Source organism: Peromyscus eremicus, chromosome 7 (assembly GCF_949786415.1).
Source record: "Peromyscus eremicus chromosome 7, PerEre_H2_v1, whole genome shotgun sequence".
NCBI lineage: Eukaryota > Metazoa > Chordata > Mammalia > Rodentia > Cricetidae > Peromyscus > Peromyscus eremicus.
Window position 1 is genome coordinate 103,187,260 of NC_081422.1, and position 26,938 is coordinate 103,214,197.

The window sequence follows — 26,938 nt, forward strand, 5'->3', positions numbered from 1 at the left end:
ATGGCGAGGCGGCCTCTATGGTGGGGTCTCCGGGGACCGTCGACCCCGATACTGCTGCTCCTTCTCCTCTCTTTGTTCCCTTTTAGCCGGGAGGAGCTGGGGGGCGGCGGGGACCAGGGCTGGGACCCAGGGGTAGCTACTGCTACAGGGCCAAGAACGCAGATCGGCCGTGGAGCCGCAGCTCTTTGTCCCGAGCCTCCCGGCGTCTGGGAGGATGGAGAGTCTGGCCTGGGAGTCAGGGAGCCTGTCTTCATGAGGCTCCGCGTAGGTAGGCAAAGCGCCCGGAACGGTCGAGGGACTCCTGAGCAACCAAACGCGGAGCTGGTGGTCCAGGCATTGGGTAGTCGGGAGCAAGAGGCTGCTCAGGGTCCAGGATATCTGTTATGTTGGCACCCAGAGATCTCTTCTTGTGGCCGGACAGGACCTTTACGGAGAGGTAGTCTGCCGCTCGAGGCTCTGTCCCCAGGGGATCCGGTTCTGGGGAACATCTCTCCCCAACCTTCGGACCTTCTGGCTCAGCCTGATGGCTCCAGGCCAGTGTCCTTCCAGCGTAATGCTAGGAGAGGCGTCCGCAAGAGAGTGGAAACCTCCCGCTGCTGTGGGAAACTGTGGGCGCCACGACGCAAGGGTCAGGGTGAGAGATCCGCGACTTTTCGAACAGAGAGGGAGCCGCTTCGGCGGGACTGCCTCCCTGGCTCTTTGGGATCTGACCAAGGGGAAAATTCAGCACCACGTGCAGTGAGGACAGCTCCTATGCCGGCTTCAGCACCCCGCGAGCCTCGGACAGCTCCCGAACCGGCTCCCGAGCGCATGCGCTCCCGCGGTCTCTTCCGCCGCCGTTTCCTCTTTCAGCGCCCTGGGCCGCGCCCTCCAGGGTTCCAAACTGCTCCTGAAGCCAAGGGAATACTCTCAAAGAACCAGGGTCGTCCCCGTCGTGCCGCAAACCGACACCCACAGTTTCCTCAATACAACTACCAGACACTGGTGCCTGAAAACGAGGCAGCGGGCACAGCGGTGCTGCGCGTGGTAGCGCAGGACCCGGACCCAGGCGAGGCCGGGCGCCTCGTCTACTCGCTGGCGGCGCTCATGAACAGCCGCTCGCTGGAGCTTTTCAGTATTGACCCTCAGAGTGGCCTCATCCGCACGGCGGCCGCCCTGGACCGTGAGAGTATGGAACGCCACTACCTTCGAGTGACCGCACAGGACCACGGCTCACCGCGCCTCTCAGCCACCACCATGGTGGCTGTGACAGTAGCTGACCGCAACGATCACGCGCCAGTGTTTGAGCAAGCCCAGTATCGGGAAACACTTCGTGAGAATGTGGAAGAAGGTTACCCCATCCTGCAGCTGCGTGCCACAGACGGCGATGCGCCACCTAATGCCAACCTGCGCTACCGCTTTGTAGGGTCGCCAGCTGCACGCACGGAGGCGGCTGCCGCTTTCGAGATTGATCCACGTTCGGGCCTTATCAGCACCAGTGGCCGCGTGGACCGGGAACACATGGAAAGCTACGAGCTGGTGGTAGAAGCTAGTGACCAGGGCCAGGAGCCTGGGCCACGTTCAGCCACCGTTCGAGTGCACATAACTGTGCTGGATGAGAATGATAACGCGCCCCAGTTCAGCGAGAAGCGCTATGTGGCACAGGTGCGTGAAGATGTGCGCCCTCACACAGTGGTGCTACGTGTCACGGCCACAGACCAGGACAAGGACGCCAATGGTTTGGTGCACTATAACATCATCAGTGGCAACAGCCGTGGCCATTTTGCCATCGACAGCCTCACAGGTGAGATCCAGGTAGTGGCACCTCTGGACTTTGAGGCAGAGAGAGAGTACGCTTTGCGAATCCGGGCACAAGATGCAGGCAGGCCACCTCTGTCCAACAACACAGGCCTGGCAAGCATCCAGGTGGTAGACATCAACGACCACACTCCTATCTTTGTCAGCACACCCTTTCAGGTCTCTGTTCTGGAAAATGCACCCCTGGGTCACTCAGTCATTCACATTCAGGCAGTGGATGCAGATCACGGGGAGAACTCCAGGCTGGAGTATTCTTTAACTGGTGTGGCACCAGACACACCCTTTGTCATAAACAGTGCCACTGGCTGGGTCTCTGTGAGTGGTCCCCTGGACCGGGAGTCTGTGGAACATTACTTCTTTGGTGTGGAGGCACGAGACCACGGCTCACCCCCACTCTCGGCTTCAGCCAGTGTCACCATAACGGTGTTGGATGTCAATGACAATCGGCCTGAATTCACCATGAAAGAGTACCACCTTCGGCTCAATGAAGATGCAGCTGTGGGCACCAGTGTGGTCAGTGTGACTGCAGTAGACCGAGATGCCAACAGTGCCATCAGCTACCAAATCACAGGTGGCAACACCCGGAACCGCTTTGCTATCAGCACCCAAGGTGGCGTGGGCCTGGTGACACTGGCGCTGCCACTGGATTACAAGCAGGAACGCTACTTCAAGCTGGTGCTTACTGCGTCTGACCGTGCCCTTCATGATCACTGCTATGTGCATATCAACATCACAGATGCCAATACACACAGGCCTGTCTTTCAGAGTGCTCATTACTCAGTGAGCATGAACGAAGATCGACCAGTGGGTAGCACTGTGGTGGTCATCAGTGCTTCTGATGATGATGTGGGTGAAAATGCTCGTATCACTTATTTTCTGGAAGACAACTTGCCCCAGTTCCGAATAGATGCAGACTCAGGGGCCATTACACTACAAGCTCCACTTGATTACGAGGACCAAGTGACGTATACACTGGCCATTACTGCCCGGGACAATGGTATCCCACAGAAAGCAGACACCACGTATGTGGAGGTAATGGTCAATGATGTAAATGACAATGCCCCACAGTTTGTGGCCTCCCACTATACAGGCTTGGTCTCTGAGGATGCCCCACCTTTCACCAGTGTTCTGCAGATCTCAGCCACTGACCGGGATGCTCATGCCAATGGCCGGGTTCAATATACTTTCCAGAATGGGGAAGATGGGGATGGAGATTTTACCATTGAGCCCACTTCTGGCATTGTCAGGACCGTGAGGCGGCTGGACCGGGAAGCAGTGCCAGTGTATGAGCTGACTGCCTATGCAGTGGACCGTGGTGTGCCCCCACTTCGGACTCCAGTCAGTATCCAGGTGACCGTACAAGATGTGAATGACAATGCACCTGTCTTCCCAGCTGAGGAGTTCGAAGTGAAGGTGAAGGAGAACAGCATTGTAGGTTCTGTGGTGGCTCAGATCACTGCAGTGGACCCTGATGAAGGCCCCAATGCCCACATAATGTACCAGATTGTGGAAGGCAACATCCCTGAGCTGTTCCAAATGGACATCTTCTCTGGAGAGCTGACAGCACTCATAGACTTGGATTATGAGGCTCGTCAGGAATATGTGATTGTGGTGCAGGCCACCTCTGCTCCTCTGGTCAGCCGGGCCACTGTACATGTGCGCCTAGTTGACCAGAATGACAATAGTCCTGTGCTCAACAACTTCCAGATCCTCTTCAACAACTATGTATCCAACCGTTCTGACACTTTCCCCTCAGGCATCATTGGGCGTATCCCAGCTTATGACCCAGATGTCTCTGATCACCTCTTTTACTCCTTTGAGAGGGGCAATGAGCTGCAGCTACTAGTGGTCAACCAGACCAGTGGGGAGCTTCGACTCAGCAGAAAGTTGGACAACAACCGCCCACTAGTGGCCTCCATGCTGGTAACTGTAACAGGTGAGGGGTGCAGGGTAGGCAAGTGACCTAGTGATCTTGTCAGGGTTCAAACCAGAATCTCTAAAGTGGTGGATTCCTGTACCCAGTAAGATCTCCCATAGACCTCAGATTCCACTTATGTTCTTGGACAGTCTTTGCAGAATCCTAAAGATTCTAAGGGCTTCTAAGAACCATAAATGGCTGTTCATATAGGGGTTGCTCCTCTCTCCTTAAAGAAGGAAGGACCAGAGGTTCTTTGTGATGCTCTTGTGTTTCTAGGAAAAGCCAGAAAGTTCATTCATTTCATGGCCATGTTTAGATAAGGGTTACTTTGGGTCTAGTCTGCCCTCAATTCAGTGGTCAGGGAGAGCAGCTAACTTTGACAGCCTCAGGCAGGGAATGGGCCCATACTGCTATCCAAAGGGCAGGCCAAGGACCTTTCCTTTTGGAAATGTCCAGAGATCCAGTGGCTTTCATAAAACCTTCCCTCATAGATCAGGTGGGAAAGACCCTTGAAATCCTACCTTCTAGAAGTGCCAGAGGTTTGGAGAGTCTCTTCTGTCTCAGCCCTGGAGCTGGGACTCCTGGCACCGACAGAGGAGGTGAGATCATTTACTTCCAGTTCTCTCAACAGCAAGTCTTTATGGACCACCCAACACAGGCTTGATCTGAGATGAACAAAGTAGATTAGTACCTTACTGTCACCTCAGGATGGACACTGAACTCACAGAACCCAGACCTAGAGTGTTAGGCAGTTTGCTAACTAAAGCAGCTGAGGAGGATGCAGTGTGGGTATACATCAAGGTCCATGGTATTCCTGGAGCTTGCTGATTCAGTTCTGGAGAACTGCATTCAGTGTTCGCTAGTTCAGGACCTCATCTAGTGCCTCGGGAGAGCAGTTGACTGGCAAGAGATAGCCTTGCCCTGGAACCCCCTTCTTTCTCTCTTTTTCGTTCTTTCTCTCTTTTTTGTTCATTTTGTTTTTGTTTGTTTTTCCAGACAGGGTTTCTCTATGTAGCCCTGGATGTCCTGGAACTCACCAGGCTGGCATTGAACCCGAGATCCCCTTGCCTCTGCCTCCCAAGTGCTGGGATTTTTTTTTGTTTTGTTTTTTTGTTTTCTGAGACTGGGTCTCACTATGTAGCTCTGGCTTGAACTCACTCTATAGATCAGGTTGGCTTCAAACTCACAGAGATCTGCCTGCCTCTGCCTCCCAAGTGCTGAGATTAAAGGCATGTGCCACCACACACCTGCCCCCCCAAATGTTTCTTGCAGGGGGTGTCCTGCTGTTTCTGCTGCAATGGAGGAAGATGGGAAGTTAGGGATAGATGGCTTCTCCTCCTATCCTTAGTGGGGGTAGCCTATCAATCACAATGACTGGGAGTATGGATTACTGAGCACTTAGGGAAATTCTTGCATGTTCCTAGAGTACTGACTCATGGGTAATTATTTTTTTTCTTTTTTTCTTTTTCTTTTTTTTTTTCTGCATCACTGAGATCTCATGGGTAATTATTGAGACAGGGCTAGTGGAGCTCCCTGGTGCTAAGGGGCCAGACCTGAGCTGGGTAAATTACTGACTCAAGCTTCTCCTCATGTTGCGGATGCTGGAGTAGGAAGTAGCAGCTAGTCATTACCTGATGCTGGAGAGATGGTGATTACTAGCCCCAAACTCTCTAGAGCCTTGTTAGGGGTCAGTCTACTGACTCAAAGGCCCCAGACCTCTTGTATTCCAAGGAGAGGCAGCTACTGACCCGAAACTAATCACTGTCCCTGCCCTTGCCTGCAGATGGCCTGCATAGTGTTACAGCACAGTGTGTGCTGCGTGTGGTCATCATCACGGAGGAGCTGCTGGCCAACAGCTTGACAGTGCGCCTGGAGAACATGTGGCAAGAGCGCTTCCTGTCACCGCTGCTGGGCCATTTTCTTGAAGGCGTGGCTGCAGTGCTCGCAACACCTACCGAGGACGTTTTCATCTTCAACATCCAGAACGACACGGACGTGGGGGGCACCGTGCTCAACGTGAGCTTCTCAGCGCTGGCACCTCGTGGGGCTGGGGCAGGCGCTGCAGGGCCCTGGTTCAGCTCGGAGGAGCTGCAGGAGCAACTGTACGTGCGCCGTGCCGCCTTGGCTGCCCGCTCGCTGCTCGACGTGCTGCCCTTTGATGACAACGTGTGCTTGCGCGAGCCCTGCGAGAACTACATGAAATGCGTGTCAGTGCTCCGCTTCGACTCCTCTGCGCCCTTCCTGGCTTCGGCCTCCACGCTCTTCCGACCCATCCAACCCATCGCCGGTCTGCGCTGCCGCTGCCCGCCTGGCTTCACGGGAGACTTCTGCGAGACTGAGCTCGACCTCTGCTACTCGAACCCTTGTCGCAATGGCGGCGCATGTGCGCGGCGCGAGGGAGGCTACACCTGTGTGTGCCGCCCGCGCTTCACCGGTAAGTCGCGTGCCGCGCTGGATGAAGTCCTGGAGAAGCTTAGCGGCGGGACTGCGGAGTGCGAGTGAGCACCGGGCATCCTTTTTGAGGCAACTTGGTCGGGTTAGAGGCACGGCTGAGCCCAGCCTGCGGAAGGTCTGAAGCTGGTGGAGAAATACAAGTCCTAAGCAAGGGGGCGGGGCAGGGGCGGAGCGACGAGACTGTGGGCGTGTCCTCGGGGGGATAGACCATTTGAGGGCGTGCCCACAGGCAGCTCAACCATTCAGAGGCCGAGGGACTCCGCCTTGAGGTTGCGGCCTCGGAAGAGCGTGGGCGGGGCGTGGGCGGGGCGTCGTTCTCTTACCCGTCCTGCCCTGCAGGGGAAGACTGCGAGCTGGACACCGAAGCTGGACTCTGCGTGCCTGGCGTCTGCCGCAACGGGGGCACCTGCACCAACGCGCCCAATGGCGGCTTTCGCTGCCAGTGCCCCGCGGGCGGCGCTTTCGAGGGCCCGCGCTGTGAGGTGGCCGCACGCTCCTTCCCTCCCAGTTCGTTCGTCATGTTCCGTGGCCTGCGGCAGCGCTTCCACCTCACGCTGTCCCTCTCGTAGGTGCCCGCCCCGTGTCACTGCACGTCTCTCCACTGTCTCTACCTATGTGACCCTGACCCAGATTGCTGACTGCCCAGTCCCGAGGTCTTCACCGGACACCACCCTCTCCCCTGATCCCTGCTGGGATGCACTGGCATCTCCCACGCTCTTGTTTTGGCTCAGCTTGAGCTGGTTCTCTAATGGAGGGTGTGAGATGTCTGCTCCTAATGGTCCCATTCCACTTCACCCAGGTTTGCAACAGTGCAGCCCAGCGGGCTACTCTTCTACAACGGGCGTCTGAATGAGAAGCATGACTTTTTGGCTCTAGAGCTTGTGGCTGGCCAAGTGCGGCTTACATATTCCACGGGTGGGTGCTCCCGTGGATTTTTGTGACAGTGAGTGGGGTGCATGTGTTCCTGGGATAGCTGGCAGAGTCGATGCATGAGTCCCCTCAGGTGTCCTTCACTGAGCATCTGAGCACTCTCTTCAGTGCCAAACAGACAACAGTGAGGACCAGACGCTGTGGCCACTCCCTCAGGGAAGGTCCATCTCTCCCAGAAGTCTGAGTTTCTCCTATGTGTTCAAGGACACTGTAGTCCAGCCAGTGTGGTCACCAGGGGATATGGTGATCCAACTATCCAGCATGACCCTAAGAGTGTCTGTATCAATGTAAATGGGTTGGGATGGTGCCGCTTGGACCTCCAGATATCGTTCTGCATGCATATTCCCCACAGGTGAATCCAATACAGTGGTTAGCCCCACAGTTCCAGGAGGCCTGAGTGATGGACAGTGGCATACAGTGCATCTGAGATACTACAACAAGGTGGGCGCCACCTCTGGCATAGTATGGGTGGGCTGTGTGGGGGAGTCAGGATTCTGCGTTCTCCTCAGGAATTACCATAGGGGCATTGTTGATTGGTGTGCCTGGTCTTTAGCCCCGGACAGATGCCCTAGGGGGTGCTCAGGGCCCCTCGAAGGACAAGGTGGCTGTGTTGAGTGTGGATGACTGCAATGTGGCAGTGGCTCTGCAGTTTGGTGCTGAGATTGGCAACTACTCATGTGCAGCTGCTGGTGTGCAAACAAGCTCCAAGAAGTGAGGCCCCCACCCCCTGATCCTCATGTTCTCTGCCTGCCAGAGCCCACCTCAACCCTTCACATAGGCTGCCAGATCCTTCTTCTTTTCCCAAACCACAGATCAAAGACACTGGGAGCCTACTCAGTCTAGCCCCCAATCCTATATTCTGCCCCTGGCTTCTGGCTTCCACACAGTCTTCAGAAGAAGTCTCTAGGCATTCTGTCCTCAAAAAATCTCTACATATCTTAAGTCTCTAATGACACACATTGCCTCTAGTCCATTAATCTCATAAATAGCCCCCGAGACCATTGAGTGTGCTGATCTCACCCCTCAACCCCTCTTCTCCATCCCCCACCCCAGCCACCCAAATGCCTCACTCCTCATTGTCTTCAAATCAAAGTCCCCCACTTTCTCCAGACCATCCGTCCATCATGATCTCTTCTTTGCATCCTCACAATTGCAGTCTTAACTCTTTTCCCAGCCTGGCCTTGTCTTCTTCACCCAATTACCCTTCCCTTAGTCCTATCCCCTACTTCCTGTGGCCCCCAGGAGCAACCCTACTCTGGCTCCAGACCCACCAATGACCCAGGCTCCTGACCCCCAGGTCCCTGGACCTGACTGGCCCTCTGCTCTTGGGGGGTGTCCCCAACCTTCCCGAGAACTTCCCCGTGTCCCACAAGGACTTCATTGGCTGCATGCGAGACTTGCACATTGATGGCCGCCGAATGGACATGGCAGCCTTTGTTGCAAACAATGGCACTATGGCAGGTAGGCCCACAAGCTACTTGTCCCCATTCATGTCCCTGTCTCCATCATAAGGAGGAGGTGGAGGGTTGCATGGGATGGCTCCACATCTGACCCCAATCCAATATTACATGGCAAGATCCATACTATAGTCCAGCCTAAGGCCATACTCTTGCTTATTGACTTCCTTAGAACACGAGGATGAACTCATGTACCATCAATGCCCAGCACCCAAGTTCCTCTCCCAGGTTTCTCATACCTTCCTTGTCCCTTTCTCTCCAGGCTGTCAGGCCAAGTTGCACTTTTGTGCCTCGGGCCCCTGCAAGAACAGTGGCTCCTGCTCAGAGCGCTGGGGTGGCTTCAGCTGTGACTGTCCTGTGGGCTTTGGTGGCAAAGATTGTCGCCTCAGTGAGTGGGCATCATGGGGCAGGAGGACCATACAGGGTAGGTAAGGCCTGTTCTTGGGGTAGGATGTGTAACCCTACTTCTATTATGTCCTCAGCAATGGCCCATCCCTATCATTTCTATGGCAATGGCTCACTGAGTTGGGACTTTGGAAATGACGTGACTATGTCTGTGCCATGGTACCTGGGACTAGCATTTCGAACACGGGCAACCAAAGGGGTCTTGATACAAGTGCAGCTTGGGCCACATAGCGTGCTCCTCTGCCAGGTATGTCTGTTTTTCCAATCCTTCACTGCCCGTATCAATGATACAGTGTCCCCGAACAGTGCACTATGCATTTGGTTTATTTTTGTCTCTACTGTTTGGAATGCATATTCCTGACCACTAAACCCTCTGAACTCACCACCCAGCCTCATCCCAATCTAACCCTGGGGCTATGCATTTTTACTCACAGCTAGATCGGGGGTTGCTGTCTGTGACACTAAGTAGGGCCTCAGGCCATGCTGCCCACCTCCTGCTGGACCAGATGACTGTCAGTGATGGCCGGTGGCATGATCTTCGGCTGGAGTTGCAGGAGGAGCCAGGTGGCCGAAGGGGCCATCATATCTTTATGGTTTCACTGGACTTCAACCTCTTCCAGGTCTGACCTCTGACCCCAGGGTAGTCTGTTCTCAGCTTTCCAACCAGACTTAACTTATTTATCCCCACCTCTTGTCCAGCTCCTTCCCACTCCTCCAACTACCAAATCTGATATTCTCCTAGCTCTTTGCTTTGATCCTACTCCACCAGCTGGGTTGGTCTGGTAGGCAACCCCTCTTGTGTCAGGTAGGCTACCTAGATTTCTGGCTTGCTCTTGTGGTACCTCTGCAGTCAGGACTTTGGCTTTGCCTGACTCCTGAAAGCCCCTTCTGTTGTCTTCCCTAATCTCTACCTACCCCAAGTCAAAATCCTGGAATTCCAGGGATGGGTAGACGGCTCAAAGTATAATGCCCCTGCTTACACAACTGTAGGGACTCAAGTTCCAATCCCCAGAACCCACTGGGCAGGCACAGCAGCTGCCTGTAATCCCAGCACTCAGGAGGCAGAGACAGATCCCCTGAGCAAGCTGGCCCGCTAGACTAGCCAGCATTGATGAGCTCGGGTTTTGCAAGATGAATTAACAAAGTGGGAGTGATCAAGGAAGGCATCAGGTGTCAACATTGGGCCTCCGCATGTCCAACATACACATGCTCCTACACACATACACATATGAACATGTATATACACATAAGCACACCGTATACTCATACAGATGCTCAAACAATAAGATCATGGAATTTCAAGGTTGGCTCTGGGTCCAGGAGGGAGGGGGCCTGCCTGAGCCTAACTCTTTATTTTTTATTTTTTTAATGTGTATGAGTATTTGCCTCTGTGTATGCGTGTATACCATATATATATCTGGTACCCAGGGAGGCCACAGGAGAGTATCAGAGCCCTTGTTGTGAGTTTTCATGTGGGTACTGGAAATCAAACCCAGATCCTCTAGAAGAGCAGACAGCCCTGAGCTCAGCTCTTAATTGAAGCTTTTCTCTTATCTATCACCCATACCACAGCAAGTTCTCCATACTTAGGAGCGACTCATTTCCAAACCATTCTTCTGATACAGGGGACAAAGCATGGTCCTACAGGGCTAGAAGAGAGCTATTCTGACTCTGGGATATGACAGGGGTTTACTAGGTACCCCTTCTCTTGTGCTGACTGTCCCCTTCTTCTAGGACACCATGGCTGTGGGGGGTGAGCTGCAGAGCCTGAAAGTAAAGCAACTCCATGTAGGAGGCCTGCCCCCCAGAAGTAAGGAGGAGGGTCCACAGGGTCTGGTTGGCTGTATCCAGGTGAGAATCAGCATGAGCATATGATATGGGGTCATCAGGGACCTGAAAAGTACCATTTAAGTGCATGTGGGCATGGGAGGGGGGCTAGACGACCCAGAGAGATCAGAGACGAACCAAACCTTCCTCTAGCTTAGATAATCAAGGATCATCTGGAATACATGTCAGAAACAGCACAACTAGGAATCCTTACGGGGGGCTGGATGGGGATGTTTGGGAGGCCTTGAGTTTTGTGGAAGGAATAGAGGGAGACTGCATGTCACGGGACATCAGACTGGGTGGCTGGTTCCACAGGACATGCTTTGACATGAGTCTCACCCTTTGCTGTCTGTGTCTACAGGGGATATGGATTGGCTTTACACCCCTTGGGTCCTCAGCCCTGCCACCTCCCAGCCACAGAGTGAATGTGGAGCCAGGCTGTGTTGTGAGCAACGCCTGTGCATCTGGGCCCTGTCCACCCCATGCTGACTGCAAAGACCTCTGGCTGACCTTTTCCTGCACCTGTTGGCCAGGTGGGTGTTGAGAGAGTTGGGGAAGGAGCCAGGGGCCATGGAGAAGGCTCAGGAACTGGAGGGCCTGGAGCAGAGAGGAACCGAGAGGGCTAGGATTCTGCTTCTTTCCATGCTCTTTGACCAGTGTTCTGAGCTTCCTGACCCAAACTGCAGGTTACTACGGCCCAGGGTGTGTGGATGCCTGCCTCTTGAACCCTTGTCAAAACCAGGGGTCATGCCGGCACCTCCAAGGAGCCCCCCATGGCTATACCTGCGACTGTGCAAAGGGCTATTTTGGTCATCACTGTGAGCACAGGTGAGAGGCTTGGGACTAGGAGTGTGGTCAGACCTTGTGGGAACAAGCGGGTCACTGAAATGCTGTGGACGCACATTATCTCCTCTCATTTCAGGATGGACCAGCAGTGCCCTCGGGGCTGGTGGGGAAGCCCAACCTGTGGTCCCTGCAACTGTAACGTTCACAAGGGCTTTGACCCTAACTGCAACAAGACAAATGGGCAGTGCCACTGCAAGGTTTGCCCTGACCCTTGACCTTTCAGTTTTCCCTTGGACACTACCTATGATTTTTGTCTGATTTGCTGACCTCTGTCACCTGACTGGCGCCCTAACCTCTGAATCTGTGTCCTACAGTCTAGTTGCCACCTCTCACCTCTCACTCTTGAGCTCTAAACCCTTCCTTGTCTTCATCTAAGACAAGTTTTTCTAGTCTATGTCTCTTTTTCAATTTTTTTTTTAACTTTTGCCCTTGATTGTGCTTATCCCCCAAGCTTTCACCTCAGACCCTTCCCTTAAGCCTAACCTCTGACCTCAGGCCTCTGACCCATCCCTAAACAGGAGTTCCACTATCGACCGAGGGGCAGTGACTCATGCCTCCCATGTGACTGCTACCCTGTGGGCTCCACCTCGCGCTCCTGTGCACCCCACAGCGGGCAGTGCCCCTGCCGCCCAGGAGCCCTTGGCCGCCAGTGTAACAGCTGTGACAGCCCCTTTGCAGAGGTGACAGCCAGTGGCTGCCGAGGTAAGCAAGTTCTATCCCCCCCCCCCCCCATCTATCGAGGAGGACTGGCTCCAGCATGCTAAGGAACCAGTGGCACTCTTGGCTTCGGGAGGTGGAGGGCTCTGGGAAGCTATTCCTGAGGGAGACCCGTTATGCTGGGAGCCCTACATTTACTATGTGTACTTGGCTGACTTGTCCCAGACTTTAACAGGCCAGCTCTTTAGAAGCCAGCAGGGAGTGGTAGGCTCTGGGCCCGGGCATGGGAGTGGGAGAACAGCAGTAAGTATGGTGTTACTTGCCTTAGACCTGGCCACCGGGCTCAACACTCTTTTCTCCCTAGTACTCTACGATGCCTGCCCCAAGTCCCTGAGATCTGGTGTGTGGTGGCCCCAGACTAAGTTTGGTGTTTTGGCCACAGTACCCTGTCCCCGGGGGGCCTTGGGTGAGTATGTGGTGGGTAGCGTTGTTGCTAAGGGTGAGGCAGGTCTGTTTTCTGATTGTTATAGCCACCTCTTTCACCGAGTTGGGTGGTCTTATCTCTGTGAAGAGATGGGAGTAGGGTGGAAATCCATGTGGGCCCCTTAAACTTCTTAGGGGCTCTGGTTCCCTTCCTATACTCTTATTAAGCCTCCATCTGTTTCTCTTGGCTTCTGGGCAGGATTGCGGGGTACAGGTAAGGGGTACGTGTTTGCTCAGGTGCGCTGCCCCCTCCCACTGCCAGAGCTTTTGCAGACCCCCTCCTGCTGCTTAAGGTCCTTGCAAAGCCCTCCCTGCTGCTGAGCTCTCTAAAACCTACTCCTAACCTCCTGGAGACCCCTTCCTGTGATCTGAGGACCCTAGGGACCTTCTCTGGTGCCCAAGGTCCTCAAGGATCCCTCCCCATCACCCGGGGATCCTTCAGATATTTTCCCACGTTCTAAGACCTTGCACACTCTTTCCTACTTCCTAAGGTCCTTGTAGGTTTTCCCCGTTGGTCAGAGTCACCCACCAGCTTCTCCTTGCTTTCTGAGGGCCTCCCAGAACCCTCCCCGCTGCCTGAGGTCTCTGCAGTGGCTGGACAGAGATTGTCTGTGTATGCATGCTATTGTGCGTGTCCTTCTGTGCCTGTGCATGTGTCTGTGAGTCTGTCTTGAGGGGATGGGGTTCTGGATTTAAGTTAGGGTCTCTTGCTGGTGGACACAACTTATTCAACTTCTATCCCAACTGCATAGACAAGGGAAGGCAATGATGATAAAGTACCATTGAGGTAGTTAAAACTTGTATGAGAAACCTACTCTTACCTCACTTGGGTCATGTGATACTCCTGGAAGATCTTGTCTGTGTCAGCATGCTTGTGAGTATACAAGAGAGCAGTGTGTGTGTGTGTGTGCGTGTGCTTGTTCATACATCTGTGTGTGCAGCTAATGAGCATTGTTGGCATATGTATGAATTTTGACCTGTAGGTAAGCTTGTCAAAGCCCATTTGTGTGAATGAGTGAGTGAGTCTGTATGAGTGTGTGTGTGTGTGTGTGTGTGTGTGTGTGTGTGTGTGTGTCTGTGTCTATCTACAGTACCTCCTTTTACTTTTCTTTATGTGGTTAGTGGTAAGATTGGTTCCCAGAATCCTCGGGAGAATTGACCAACAAGCTATTGGAAACCACCTGGGCTTTGGCAGCAGCATCTAGGCACCTAGCCATAGATGCTTCTCACTCTGGCCCCTACCTCAAGGCTCCTTATGGGATAGAAGAGGGTGCTGTGGCCACCTAACAGCAAAAGGACCCAGGCTCCAGGCCTGACCAGGGGTTGCCTGCCCCCAGGTGCTGCGGTGCGGATGTGTGACGAGGACCAGGGTTGGTTGGAGCCTGACCTTTTCAACTGTACCTCGCCTGCCTTTCGAGAGCTCAGTCTGCTGGTGAGACTCTGCCCAGATAGTGCCCTACCCGCAAGACCTTCGGGCCTCTGATGGGCCCAATACACACCTCAGCCCTGACCTCTTGGGCATTTCCTAGTTACCCTTTCATCTGTCCAAGCCTTTCTCCCTGTAAGGCTTTTGAGAAAGGCCTACAGGATCACAGAACAACCACTGCCATCCTTGTCCTGGCAGTTGGATGGCCTAGAGCTGAACAAGACAGCACTGGATACTGTGGAGGCCAAGAAGCTGGCCCAGAGGCTGCGGGAGGTCACCGGCCAGACTGACCACTACTTTAGCCAAGATGTCCGAGTCACTGCCCGCCTGCTGGCCTACCTGCTGGCTTTTGAAAGCCATCAGCAGGGCTTCGGGCTGACAGCCACACAAGATGCCCACTTCAATGAGGTGGGCTGTGTTCTATGTCCCCTATTCCATGGCCCTGACCCCCAGCTCCATGGTTCCTCCCCTCTAGCCCCGGATCCTCAGCTTATACCCCTCCTGACCTCTGGAAAAGTGAAGGTCCTACAACCTCACTCTTCCCTGTCCACTTCAGTCTTGCCCTCTTGCTTCCTGGGCCCCCATTATTACCTGGCTAGACCCCTCATGCCTGCCCCATCCCTATGTACATCCTCACCACCTGGGTGAGTCCAACTCCATCTCCATCCATCTAGAATCTGCTGTGGGCCGGCTCTGCACTGCTTGCTCCAGAGACAGGAGACTTGTGGGCAGCCCTGGGACAGCGGGCACCCGGGGGCTCCCCAGGGAGTGCAGGGCTAGTGCGGCACCTGGAGGAATATGCAGCCACACTTGCAAGGAATATGGAACTGACATACCTAAATCCAGTCGGACTAGTCACACCCAATATCAGTGAGTGGTGGATGGGACAGGAGAAGGGCAGGGGGAGCTCTGGGGCTGATGCCACAATACTACTCCAACCCTTGGTGCTTTGTAGGGCCATGCTCTGCACTCATACCAAGGAATACAGCTTGTGACGCTCAGGTGTAACATGGGCATAGGTGGGAATGTAACCCTTGGCATGGGAAGAAGGCCCTTGACAGATGTTACCCCTCTTTTTCTTGGGCAGTGCTCAGCATTGACCGCATGGAGCATCCTAGTTCAGCTCCGGGAGCCCGTCGTTACCCCCGTTACCACAGCAACCTCTTCCGGGGCCAGGATGCCTGGGATCCTCATACACACGTGCTATTGCCTTCCCAGTCCCCACAGCCATCCCCATCTGAAGGTAGGAGCCCTTCTGGTGACCTCTGAGCCGGGCCGTGTCTCCTTATCACCTTTCACCGATGCTCCCCCTGCCAGACCTCCCTCGCCTCATGGCTCCTGTGTGAGACCTTCCGAGGGCCACCTCCGTGTATTCTCTACCATCTTTTTACCTCACCAGCCTTGCTACCTTTCCCATGTCCCTTCATGGCCCTGCACCCTCCATCCCCCAGGTTCTGGATCTTGTAGAAGAGCTCTGTGCTTGATGGTGGCTTGGGTTCAGAGCTAGGTCTGTGGGTGCTCATGGTAAGAAGTCACCCTGGCTCCTTCCTTTCCCTTGGCAGCTCTACCCACAAGCAGCAACACAGAAAACACCACAGCCTCAAGTGTGGTCTCCCCACCAAGCCCCCTGGACCCGGAACCGGAGCGTGGGCTGTCCATTGTCATTCTCCTCGTGTACCGCACCTTGGGAGGGCTTCTCCCTGCCCAGTTCCAGGCTGAGCGCCGGGGCGCCAGGTACCAGGCACAGAGCTGCTCCTAGTCCCCTCAACCCTGAGCTTTGTGTGGGTTTTTTCCCCAACACAGCACTCCTTTCCTCGATGGGCAGATGAGCCAGTCCACAGGTAAACATGATCCTGTGCAAAGCTCCAGGGAGGCAGCCTCAACTGGGTTCCATGTGAATTTTGTTTGGTTATGAAGAGTAGCAGGGGTGCAGGGTGACAGACAGAGACATATATGGGGACCATCACACACGCACAAGGGTACACGATCGATCCAGGTATAGACAGGTCAACTGACTGATAAAGAAAGGCATAGACAGGTCGGTTGGGGAAGCCAGATAGAAATAGGACAAGGGGGGGTTTGAGGCTGACAGTCACAGGCCAGGCCAGGCTGCTCAGGCCTCAGAGCCCTGTCTACACAGTGAGTCTGAAGTCCCTGGCAGCCCAGCAGAGGATGGACAGTGTTCTTAGAAATAACTTGTGCTCTGGAGGTATCCCAGACCCTGGTCAGCCATGGCAAGTGGTTTGAAGACAGGGGGAGGCGGGCAGTCAGTCTTTGATCAACAGTGTCCAAGACCAGATGGGTGTTTCCTCAGGCTCCCCCAGAACCCTGTTATGAACTCCCCGGTGGTCAGCGTGGCTGTTTTCCATGGACGCAACTTCCTAAGGGGCGTTCTGGTGTCCCCAATCAACCTTGAGTTCCGCCTGCTACAGACAGCGAATCGGAGCAAGGCGATCTGTGTGCAGTGGGATCCACCTGGCCCGTGAGGACCCACCCCACTCTGGAAACCTTTTGTCCCTTTTCACCTCTGGGAGGTGTCCCAGCCTGTCCCTGAGGCCCCTATCTATGCCACTGTGCAATTAGGCCCATGAGGAATGCTATTCCCCAACTCCAGGCACCCTCCCCTTCCCCCACCATCTCACCCATCTCTGCCTGCAATGGAACACATCCTGGATGGAAGGGTAGATCTAACTCTCCTCTGGATACAGGGCAGACCAGCATGGTATGTGGACGGCAAGGGACTGCGAGCTGGTACACAGGAATGGATCCCATGCACGGTGTCGCTGTAGCCGGACAGGCACGTTTGGAGTCCTTATGGATGCCTCTCCCCGTGAGGTAGACTTGTGTTCAATGACCCAAAGAAGTGGGAAGTCAAAAGGGCAGGGAAGCTCTCCACCCGGCATCCCAGTGACCACCCTTAACTCCACAGCGGCTAGAGGGAGACCTAGAGTTGCTGGCGGTGTTCACTCACGTGGTCCTGGCAGTGTCTGTGGCCGCTCTAGTTCTGACGGCGGCTGTCCTGCTGAGCCTGCGCAGCCTCAAGTCCAATGTGCGCGGGATCCATGCCAACGTGGCAGCTGCCCTGGGAGTGGCAGAGCTCCTCTTCTTGCTGGGAATCCACAGGACCCACAACCAGGTGCAGGGCCAGGGCCAGGGGAACTGTGTCCCAGTGACTCCACCTTTCCCTGGAAAGCCTCGGGCCGAAGCTCAGGCTCTAAGATCAGGGATGCCCAATGAGGTCCTGGTTTGGGGCAGGATACTGACTGGAATTAAACGCTGTTGTTAGGGACATCAGTGGAGAGCGGGTGTCTGGGTGGGGTCCCAGGTGGCATGGGCGGGAGAGATCCTGACCGCAGTCTCCCGGGCCTGCCCCCAGCTGCTGTGCACCGCAGTCGCCATCCTGCTACACTACTTCTTCCTCAGCACCTTTGCCTGGCTCCTGGTGCAGGGCCTACACCTCTACCGAATGCAGGTTGAGCCTCGAAATGTGGATCGTGGTGCCATGCGCTTCTACCATGCCCTGGGCTGGGGCGTCCCTGCTGTGTTGTTGGGTGAGGTCTTACCCACTCAGGCCTGTGATCCCCAACCTCTGCCCATCATATGGCCTGACCCCAGGTTATGTCCCCCAACCCTATCATGATCCCTCCACCGCATGCCCCATGTCACCTACTCAGGGAGGACCCTGTTTGCATTGATCCCATTTCCTTCCCATGCTAGGGAGTCGGAATTTAGAATACACTTCTTGATTCTACCTCTCCCCTTTCCAAAGGCCTTGCTGTTGGGCTGGACCCGGAGGGCTATGGGAACCCTGACTTCTGCTGGATCTCCATCCATGAACCTCTCATCTGGAGTTTCGCTGGCCCTATCATCCTTGTCATTGTGGTGAGTGTCTGGCTCTCGGGGCCACCTGTGTGCTCCATTCTCTGGAAGGAGGGAGGAGACTTGGACCAAGTGGCAGGTGGTGGTGCACAGGCATCCTGGACTGCTTCCGTCTCATGTCTGGTCACAGGATGAACGCCCACTGAGCTGGCATGGAAGTGGGGGGTCAGTTGGGTCAAAGACTTGGCCATTCGCCTGCTTCTGTCTCCATTTCCTTGTGTCGCTGTCATGACCCCACTCGACGTCTCTTTCCATCTCTGACTTCGGTGATTTTTCAGCTCTTCTGTCTCTTTCTGAGTCATGTTCTCCCCTCCTCTCCCTTCCTCTTCCCTCCCCTCCCCTCCCCTCTCCCCTCCCTTCCATTCCCCCCTCTCCCCTCTCCTCCCCTCTCCTCCTCTCCCCTCCCCTCTCGTTTTTTCTCTCCATGCTTGGGCTTGTGGACTTGTTCTCTTTCTGTTTCTTACTGTCTCTGTCTCTCTCTCCCTGCTCCACCTGACTGTGGGTGTAGATGAATGGGACCATGTTTCTCCTCGCTGCCCGCACATCCTGCTCCACAGGGCAGAGGGAGGCCAAGAAGACCTCTGTGCTGTGAGTTGGCTAGTTGAGGGAAGTAGGGGTCCTCAAGATGGCAGACCCCTCCCGGGTGGGGTCTGGCGGAGGTTGGGCTCCAGATTCTGCATGAAGGGAAGTCGCTCATGCCTTGGCCTGTGCTCCCTCTCTGGTACTTTCGTCATATTCTGGCCTCACATGTGCTTTCGCTCTGTTGTCTCCCAATCCCCTGGGTCTCCCAGGGTTCTTCCACGACCTGAATGATTCACTTCGCCCCGCCTTTACGTGTCTTCCTGTCTTCTGTTGTCTCTCGTGGCTCCCTGACTCCATTCTTTCCCATGGTCCCTCATGGCTCCCTGACTCCATTGTCTTTCCCATGGTCCCTCATGGCTCCCTGACTCCATTGTCTTTCCCATGGTCCCTCATGGCTCCCTGAATGCTCTCCCTGTTCTTGGTGTGACCGCCCATCTTCCTTAGTATCCTCCTGAGACTTCCATGTTCCTGTGTGAGGTGTTTTCTTGTCCCCTACATAAGCCCTGCTTGACCCTGGCATGTCCCCTGTGTCCTCCATGTCCTTACAGCAGGACCCTGCGTAGCTCCTTTCTGCTTCTCCTGCTGGTCAGTGCCTCCTGGCTCTTTGGTCTCCTGGCTGTCAACCACAGCGTGCTGGCCTTTCACTACCTCCATGTGGGACTCTGTGGCCTCCAGGTACCTCTAGTGCCCCTCTCCTTCCCTAGACCTCAACGGGGCTTCAGCAGCCTAGCCCTAGGTGTGGCACTGTCACTGAGCCTGGAGCTCACTGACTGAATGACTGTGACTACGTTGATCCAAAACCAGACCCTGACCTTGGTTGCTGACCCCAGGCCTAGAGCTGACACCAAACTAGTCCCTGAGATCAGGCTGGGAGCTAATCCTGGGCTGCCCTTCACCAACACTGCAGCTTCTGACCCCCTTGCTGACCACACCAGCACTGACTCCAGGCCCTCCTGCCATCTGGTCTTCTCATTATTAGTCCTGAGCCTGTCCCTGACTTTCTCGCTGCCCCCCCCTCCCTTGGACTCCTCACTGACTCACACTAACCTGTGACACTGATCCTCCCTTTGCTGACCCACAGAGACTTTTATTGGCCCTGATTGATGTCCTGTTGGCTGTATTCTGAGCTTATGTCTTCTGATCTCTCAGTGACCTTCACTGACCCTTACTGACCCACAGGGCCTGGCTGTACTGCTGCTCTTCTGTGTCCTGAATGCTGATGCTCGGGCTGCTTGGACACCAGCCTGTCTAGGCAAGAAGGCAGCTCCTGAGGAGACAAGGCCAGCACCCGGGACGGTAAGAGAATGCCAGGGCTGAAGGTGGGGTTGGGAGCCCTAGGAGGCCCGGATCTGAGGCTCCTTCAGAACAAGCTCACACCCTTGTCCAACCGCCTCCCTCAGGGGTCTGGAGCCTACAACAACACGGCCCTCTTTGAGGAGAGTGGCCTTATCCGCATCACTCTTGGTGCCTCCACCGTCTCTTCAGTGAGCAGTGCCCGCTCCGGCAGGGCCCAGGACCAGGACAGCCAGCGGGGCCGCAGCTACCTCAGGTGAGTGACCACATATGGCTTAGTCTAGTCCCACTTCACCAAGGTTGACCTTATCAGATCTTAGGGAGGGTGGCTGCCTGGAACTCGGTGCCGCCCTGCCCATATGTCTTCTAACAAATACCCAGAGGCACCCTCAGCAATTCCACATGCTTCAGGCCATGCACTGAAAGGCACCCTCAGCCATTCCACATGCAGCAGGCCATGCACTCAAAGACTCCCTCAGCCATTCTACATGCAGCAGGCCATGCACTCAAAGACTCCCTCAGCCATTCCACATGTAGCAGGCCATGCACTCAAAGGCACCCTCAGCCATTCCACATGCTTCAGGCCATGCACTCAAAGACTCCCCAGCTTCCAAAGCACCTTGTCATGTTCTTCTCTGGTGGGGGTTCTGCATTTCCAGGGACAATGTTCTGGTGCGACACGGCTCAACTGCTGACCACACCGAGCACAGCCTCCAGGCTCATGCTGGCCCCACTGACCTGGATGTGGCTATGTTCCATCGAGATGCTGGTGGAGTTGGAGCCCTGGGTCAGGGAGGAGGGGGGCAGAGGGTATCTTTATGATCTGCCTTCCACCCTAAACTGGGGGCAGTGCCTAATGGGGGGGACATGCTCCTCTCAGGTCACTGCCTCAGAAGGCACCTACCCATCCCTGGTTGTCCAAACCTACTTCGGATCTAGCTCAGCCCTGATTAATTCAAGCCCTTCTGTTTCTACCCCTCGCTCAAGCTCCATCCAGGCCCCATCTTAAACCCTTGCTCGACCACATCCAGACCCTCAGCTCTGGACCTTTCCTTATCCTCAAGTCCCTGTCACTTCACCTTTCTCCTGACCCCTCAGGTGCAGACTCTGACTCTGACAGTGATCTGTCCTTGGAGGAGGAGAGGAGTCTATCCATCCCGTCTTCAGAAAGTGAGGACAATGGCCGGACGAGAGGGCGTTTCCAACGTCCACTCCGCAGGGCAGCCCAGAGTGAGAGGCTCCTTGCCCACCCCAAAGGTGATAGGAACTTGCTGATTCCATGGGTGATCAAGGGACTCCCATATTTCACCTAGATGTAATGTAGGGACCTTACCACCTCCTCAGGATTCCTGAGCCCGACTCACTGGGACCCTATGTACCACTCCCATCCAGATTTCTAGGAGTGCTTGGGGACCCAGGAGCAACCTGGGCTATGGTAACGAGGTCAGAGATGTTACAGAGTCACTTGCTGTCCCTTCAGCTGCCTAGCATCCCTGTCATTTGGGGTTTATCTTGGTCTTCCTAAGCTCAGCCATCAAACTTCCGTCTCATCTATCTGCTTCTAGCTAAGGATAAAGGCTCAGCAGTAGACATTCCTTCAGTGGCTCCACCAATCTGAGAAGGGAAAATATTTTCATTTTGTGTGTATGTGCATGCACGCACACGTCGGTGTGTATGTGGAGGTCACAGGACAGCTCGTGGGAGTCAGTTCTCTCTACCATGTGGTCCTGGGAATCAAACACAGGCTAACAGGCTTGGTGGCCAAGTGCTTTGCCTCCCTGCCCCGCCATCTCACCAGCTTTCTCCCTTTCCCGTCCTCAGTGAGGACAGCCAGGGCTTGAAGAGTCCTTAGGTGCAGGGGTCACTGAGTCTGGATCACAAGTGTTAGGAAACCCTGGAGTCAAGCCAGAGGCTCCTCTAACCTGCTCTGGCTTCACAGATATGGACGGCAATGACCTCCTGGCCTACTGGCCAGCCCTGGGAGAGTGCGAGGCCGCACCGTGTGCTCTGCAGGCGTGGGGCTCTGAAAGGCGCCTGGGACTAGACACCAACAAAGATGCAGCCAACAACAACCAGCCAGATCTGGCCTTGACCAGTGGAGATGAGACCTCCCTGGGCCGGGCCCAGCGGCAGAGGAAAGGTATGACCTTTCCTGGTCCTTCGCCCTCGCTGTAGGAGTCCTGAAGGCTGCTTAGGCCTAGACTCTGTGGGAATTCAGCTTCCTGATGCCAAATGGGGAGGTCACCTTGCTCCAGTCTGACAGGCTCCTGCTCCTCAACCCTGCTTCATAGTCCCCAGAGACTGCCTGATCCGTGGAGTCCCTGCCCCCTCCAGATCCTGCCTTGTACTCCTGGATCCTTAGAAGCCATCTTCCTTCTACTTCTCCATTCCCACTCATGTTGCCAAACCATAGAGGCTGCTGAGCCTTAGAGTCCAGAGCTCCTGCTCTGGTCTGGAAGGTCTTGGTCTCTTACACAGGCTGTAGCAGTCCCTGAGGTTGGCCTTGCACCAGCACAGAGGTTTCTGCCCTTGGTCATGCATCCCAGGAACACTGGAGACTGATCCTGCCCCAACCCAGGGAACTCCTACCCTTCTGACCCAGGCTCATATTTCCATGACTTAGAGTTATCCCGCGTCTGACTTCTCGGGAGTCTGCCCTGGCCCTGCACCATGACTTCCCTGACCCTGCACCATGACTGCCCTAGCTTGACTCACAAGATTGCTACCTCCTACTCTGACTCTTGTTCACTGTCTGTCTAGGACTCTGGTTGCCTCTGACCTTAGTTCTGTACAAGATCCCAGGAACTGGCACTTCCTTGGTTAGATTCCGGCCTGCTCTTTGTCATACAACCTGTCCCCAATTCTTCCACAGGTATCCTGAAGAATAGGTTGCAATACCCATTGGTGCCCCAGACTCGAGGCACTCCTGAGCTATCCTGGTGCCGTGCAGCTACCTTGGGCCACCGTGCTGTTCCGGCTGCCTCCTATGGTCGCATCTATGCAGGTGGGGGCACAGGTAGCCTTTCACAGCCAGCCAGCCGCTACTCTTCTCGAGAACAGCTGGACTTGCTCCTGAGGCGACAGCTGAGCCGGGAGAGACTAGAGGAAGTTCCGGTTCCTGCCCCTGTTTTGCATCCCCTGAGCCGGCCAGGCTCCCAGGAACACCTGGATGCTACACCAGTCCGCCTGGAGCCCAGAGATCGGGGCAGCACCCTACCACGAAGGCAGCCACCCCGGGACTACCCTGGCACTATGGCTGGACGCTTTGGGTCACGGGATGCACTGGACTTAGGGGCGCCCCGAGAATGGTTGAGCACACTGCCCCCACCCCGCCGCAACCGGGACCTTGACCCACAGCACCCACCTTTGCCCCTGTCTCCACAGCGGCAACTCTCAAGGGACCCCCTCTTACCATCTCGGCCCCTGGACTCTCTATCTAGGATCTCGAACTCTCGGGAGCGGCTGGACCAGGTGCCTAGTCGGCATCCCTCACGAGAGGCCCTTGGACCAGCCCCACAGCTTCTCAGAGCCAGGGAGGACCCGGCCAGTGGCCCTAGCCATGGCCCCTCCACAGAGCAACTAGACATTCTCTCCTCTATCCTTGCCTCTTTCAACTCCTCAGCCCTGTCTTCTGTGCAGTCCTCAAGCACGCCCTCGGGCCCTCACACCACTGCCACGCCTTCGGCCACAGCCTCTGCACTTGGGCCTTCCACACCTCGCTCAGCCACATCCCACAGCATCTCGGAGTTGTCCCCGGATTCAGAGTAAGCAGGGCCCATCCCTGAGGTCCTGTTCACACTGTTGTCAGCTTGGAGCAGCTTCCCATGGGCCCATCCCTGAGGTCCTGTTCACACTGTTGTCAGCTTGGAGCAGCTTCCCATGGGCCCATCCCTGAGGTCCACTGCAGAATGAATTGGGAGTTGGCCCACAGATATGGGTTACCCCAAGGCTCAGCACAGCCAGGAGGCCACGTGTTAGGAACAGTTCCAGCATACCATGGGAACAGAACTAGCTGGAACTTGCTGGCTGTATGGTTAGAGACAGCTTCCCAACCCTACACATCCCAAAAGTGCCCCCAAAGGCTGACACTAGTGGAGGGGGTAGGCAGGGGTCAAGGCATCAAAGTATGAAATATCCTGGCATTTGCATGAGGCAATGAGAGGAATCTTTGTTCCGAAGGCCCCGCCTAAGAGGTCATATGGAACACTAGCATATTATGCCAGACTGAGGAGTCACTTTAGAGTAAGTCATTCATTCGGTGCTGGATTCCATCAGCATGAAACTGCTCCCCGCTGTGGGCACTGTGGAGTTAGGCACAGTACAACTCAAGTGCCTACAGAGCATCTGTGGGGCTGATTTTCAGAGAGAGCACAAGTGGCTGGATACACAGGAATCCAAGAAGGAATGGGGGAGCAGGGAAAAGCGTTGCCAGACCCAGAGTGCGCAGGGCCCAGGCGGGGGAGTGGTGGGGTCTGACAAGCCAGTAGGGGAGTTGTCTGTCAAGGAGAAACTGCCAGGTCAAGCTCTGGGTGAGAGATGACCTGAGGGAAGAGGGTCTCTGGGGATGGGGCTGGAGACCAAGAGGACTAGCAGGGCCTAATGTTGAGAGGACAGAGAACGGGGGAGGAAGCAGGGCTTGGGGGCCTGGAGTTCTAGAGGGATGCTGAAAGGGAAGGGTGAGAAGCAGACAACCCATCTGGGTCCCCTGCAGTCTAGCCTTGGGCTCTGCAGAAGTGCCGGGGACTGAGTAGGGACTCAGGGTTTAGAGTCACAAGAGTTTGAGTTTGCGTTCCGTCCCTCATCTCCGACCTTGGCACAGTACAAGCCACACAGCCGCTCTTCATCTGTAGCTTATAGAAACTAACTCCTTGAACTGTGGAGCTTTGTGACCTTATCTGACTACCGATGCTTCGTGTAGTGTCTGCGTAGAAGGTGGCTTGCTAATCAGAGACCTAGGCAGCCACTTGCTAATGAGGCTAGGGAGTGGAGGTGCACATGGGTATCTGGAGGGCTCAGAATCCTGGCGTGGGCATGAAGGGGCTGAGGGCTAAGAGGGAAAGCACCTCTTAGCCCTGGCCTTCTGTTTCTACATTCAACTGACAGAGTTCCCAGAAGTGAAGGTCACTCCTGAGGGGCCAACCAGCAGATGAGGAGCCACCAAGGACAGCGGAGGATTTGGGCTGATGGAAGAAACTTCAGGACTGATCCAAGGCAGCCTTCGAGCCCTCCCCTCGACTCAGTGCAGTGCAGTATGAAGGTCCCATGCGCATCTGTGAGCATGAGTGTGGCAGGTGCAGGGGTGGGGGCTGAAGGGAGGACTTTTATACTTTTGTACCTTTGGAACCAGAGAGATATGCTTATGTTATTTTTCAGCTTTTCTGTCTCCCAGGGGTCTGAGACTGGGCTGGAAGGGGGAGGGGATAGGAGAGAGATGCAGCTGGCCTCATTTGGGTCCTTAGCAAACCATCTGCTCTTTTTTCCATCTTACGGGTGGAGTGGACAGGTGGGACACTTTCTCCCGGCTCATCCCCACACTGATCTGAACATTGTTGGGGCCCAGAATGCAAATTTGACCTTTGCGTTTTCTCCAATGCCCCAAAGGCCAAACTCTTGTGTTTGGGGGTTGGTCTTAGAAACAGGGGTCCTCCCACCTCCTCCAGGGCTCATTGTGCCACTACCCCTGTGGATGTGGGTGTATATTACCTGGAGTCCCTGCCACTTACTGCCTTAAGACCTAGGACTGCTGCTGTGGTGCTGGGGGAGCAGCAGAAGTCATGTTTACAGATCAAGGCTTCCCTTTCTCCCTTGGGGAGGGACATGGGCCTCTAATCAGACATTCCTACCAGGGGGTGGGTGGAGGGGCCACCCCTTTGTTCCTGCTTCTTCCCCTGCCCAGCAACACTGCCTCCCTCAGGGGTGAGGGGGGGGGCGAACAACGGGAGCAGGAACAAGGGGATCCAAGACCCAGAATGTAGGTGCCCTAGCCTCCCACTGCTGACAGGATCCTCCTGGCACCAGGCAGGGCAGTGACTGCCGCACCGCTTACTCCCTTATAGAGGGAAAAATGACTGTTAGGGTCCTGTTCATAAAACTCTTTGTTATTTGTCTGATGCCCACGACTGGGGACTTTAAATTTTTGTTACTTTGTTTACAGGTCAAGATTATTTTTTTAAATTGTTGGTTTTTATTTACTGTCTACAACTGAAAACATTGAACTTAGACACTTTGTTTACAGTTGAGAATGCCCCCCCCCCCCCCGTTTGTTTACAAGTGAAAAGTAGGGAAAGTGGGAGAGGGGCTTAGAAGACCCACCTGCGATGTCCCTGGACCTGGCCATCTTGAGGGGGGCTTCTAACCCTGACCTTTCCCAGGTCAAAGGTCAGCTGAGTCTTCTGTTTAACAGCACACCTGAAGGAGACTTGGGGCTGGGGTTCTCTGCAAATGCCGCCACCTCTACCCCATGTATACACTTGGGAGGCGGTTTCTGAGATTCAAAAATCCCACTTCACTGCCTGTGCCAAATCCTACCAGCCAGGTCCCTAGCTCTCCTTACCCAGACTGACCTGACCTCTGACCTTCAAGGCTGAGTGGCCTGTCTGTGGGAGAGTGTCCTTGCTATGTCCTAGGTTCTGTAGACACCCGTCTCTGGGGTCCCCCTTCAGCACAGTGGCCCTCTTTCCTGTCTGTGTAAACTGTTCCGTGAAGCCGCGCTCTGTTTTGGGAATAAACTTCTAAGGAAAACACTTGTTCCTCTTTCTGTTTCAGATGTAGGATGGTTGCTATGAATGATTCACCCAGAACGACCTTTGAAAGAATTTGAGCCCTCCTCCCTCCAAAACATCCAGTTATTTTTAGCCCATTTCATGGCAGATTTGGACCAGGTTCCTATTTCTTTCTGAAATATGGCCTCTCACCTTGTGATTGGAGCCTGAAGTTAGACACAGGAGCTGGGCACGAGAAGCCTCCTTCTGGGGCTAGGCAGTA

At 55.0% G+C, this 26,938-nt stretch overlaps 1 protein-coding gene across 1 annotated transcript; it reads left to right on the forward strand.

The window, feature by feature from the left end:
* Window positions 1-26,697, forward strand: Celsr3 (cadherin EGF LAG seven-pass G-type receptor 3). Its single transcript, XM_059268709.1, has 36 exons — window positions 1-3,733; window positions 5,499-6,149; window positions 6,509-6,734; window positions 6,969-7,084; window positions 7,452-7,540; window positions 7,653-7,810; window positions 8,397-8,560; window positions 8,819-8,944; window positions 9,039-9,208; window positions 9,396-9,581; window positions 10,696-10,812; window positions 11,150-11,321; window positions 11,475-11,616; window positions 11,711-11,831; window positions 12,153-12,336; window positions 12,656-12,757; window positions 12,974-12,988; window positions 14,112-14,206; window positions 14,399-14,608; window positions 14,875-15,070; window positions 15,288-15,443; window positions 15,763-15,934; window positions 16,515-16,682; window positions 16,909-17,035; window positions 17,130-17,336; window positions 17,577-17,751; window positions 17,970-18,082; window positions 18,588-18,667; window positions 19,210-19,336; window positions 19,841-19,957; window positions 20,062-20,210; window positions 20,614-20,723; window positions 21,053-21,211; window positions 21,894-22,094; window positions 22,827-23,718; window positions 25,058-26,697. The coding sequence occupies exons 1-36, from the start codon at window positions 1-3 to the stop codon at window positions 25,083-25,085; spliced, it is 9,954 nt and encodes a 3,317-aa protein (XP_059124692.1). The 3' UTR covers window positions 25,086-26,697.
* Window positions 26,698-26,938: the final 241 nt, after the last annotated feature.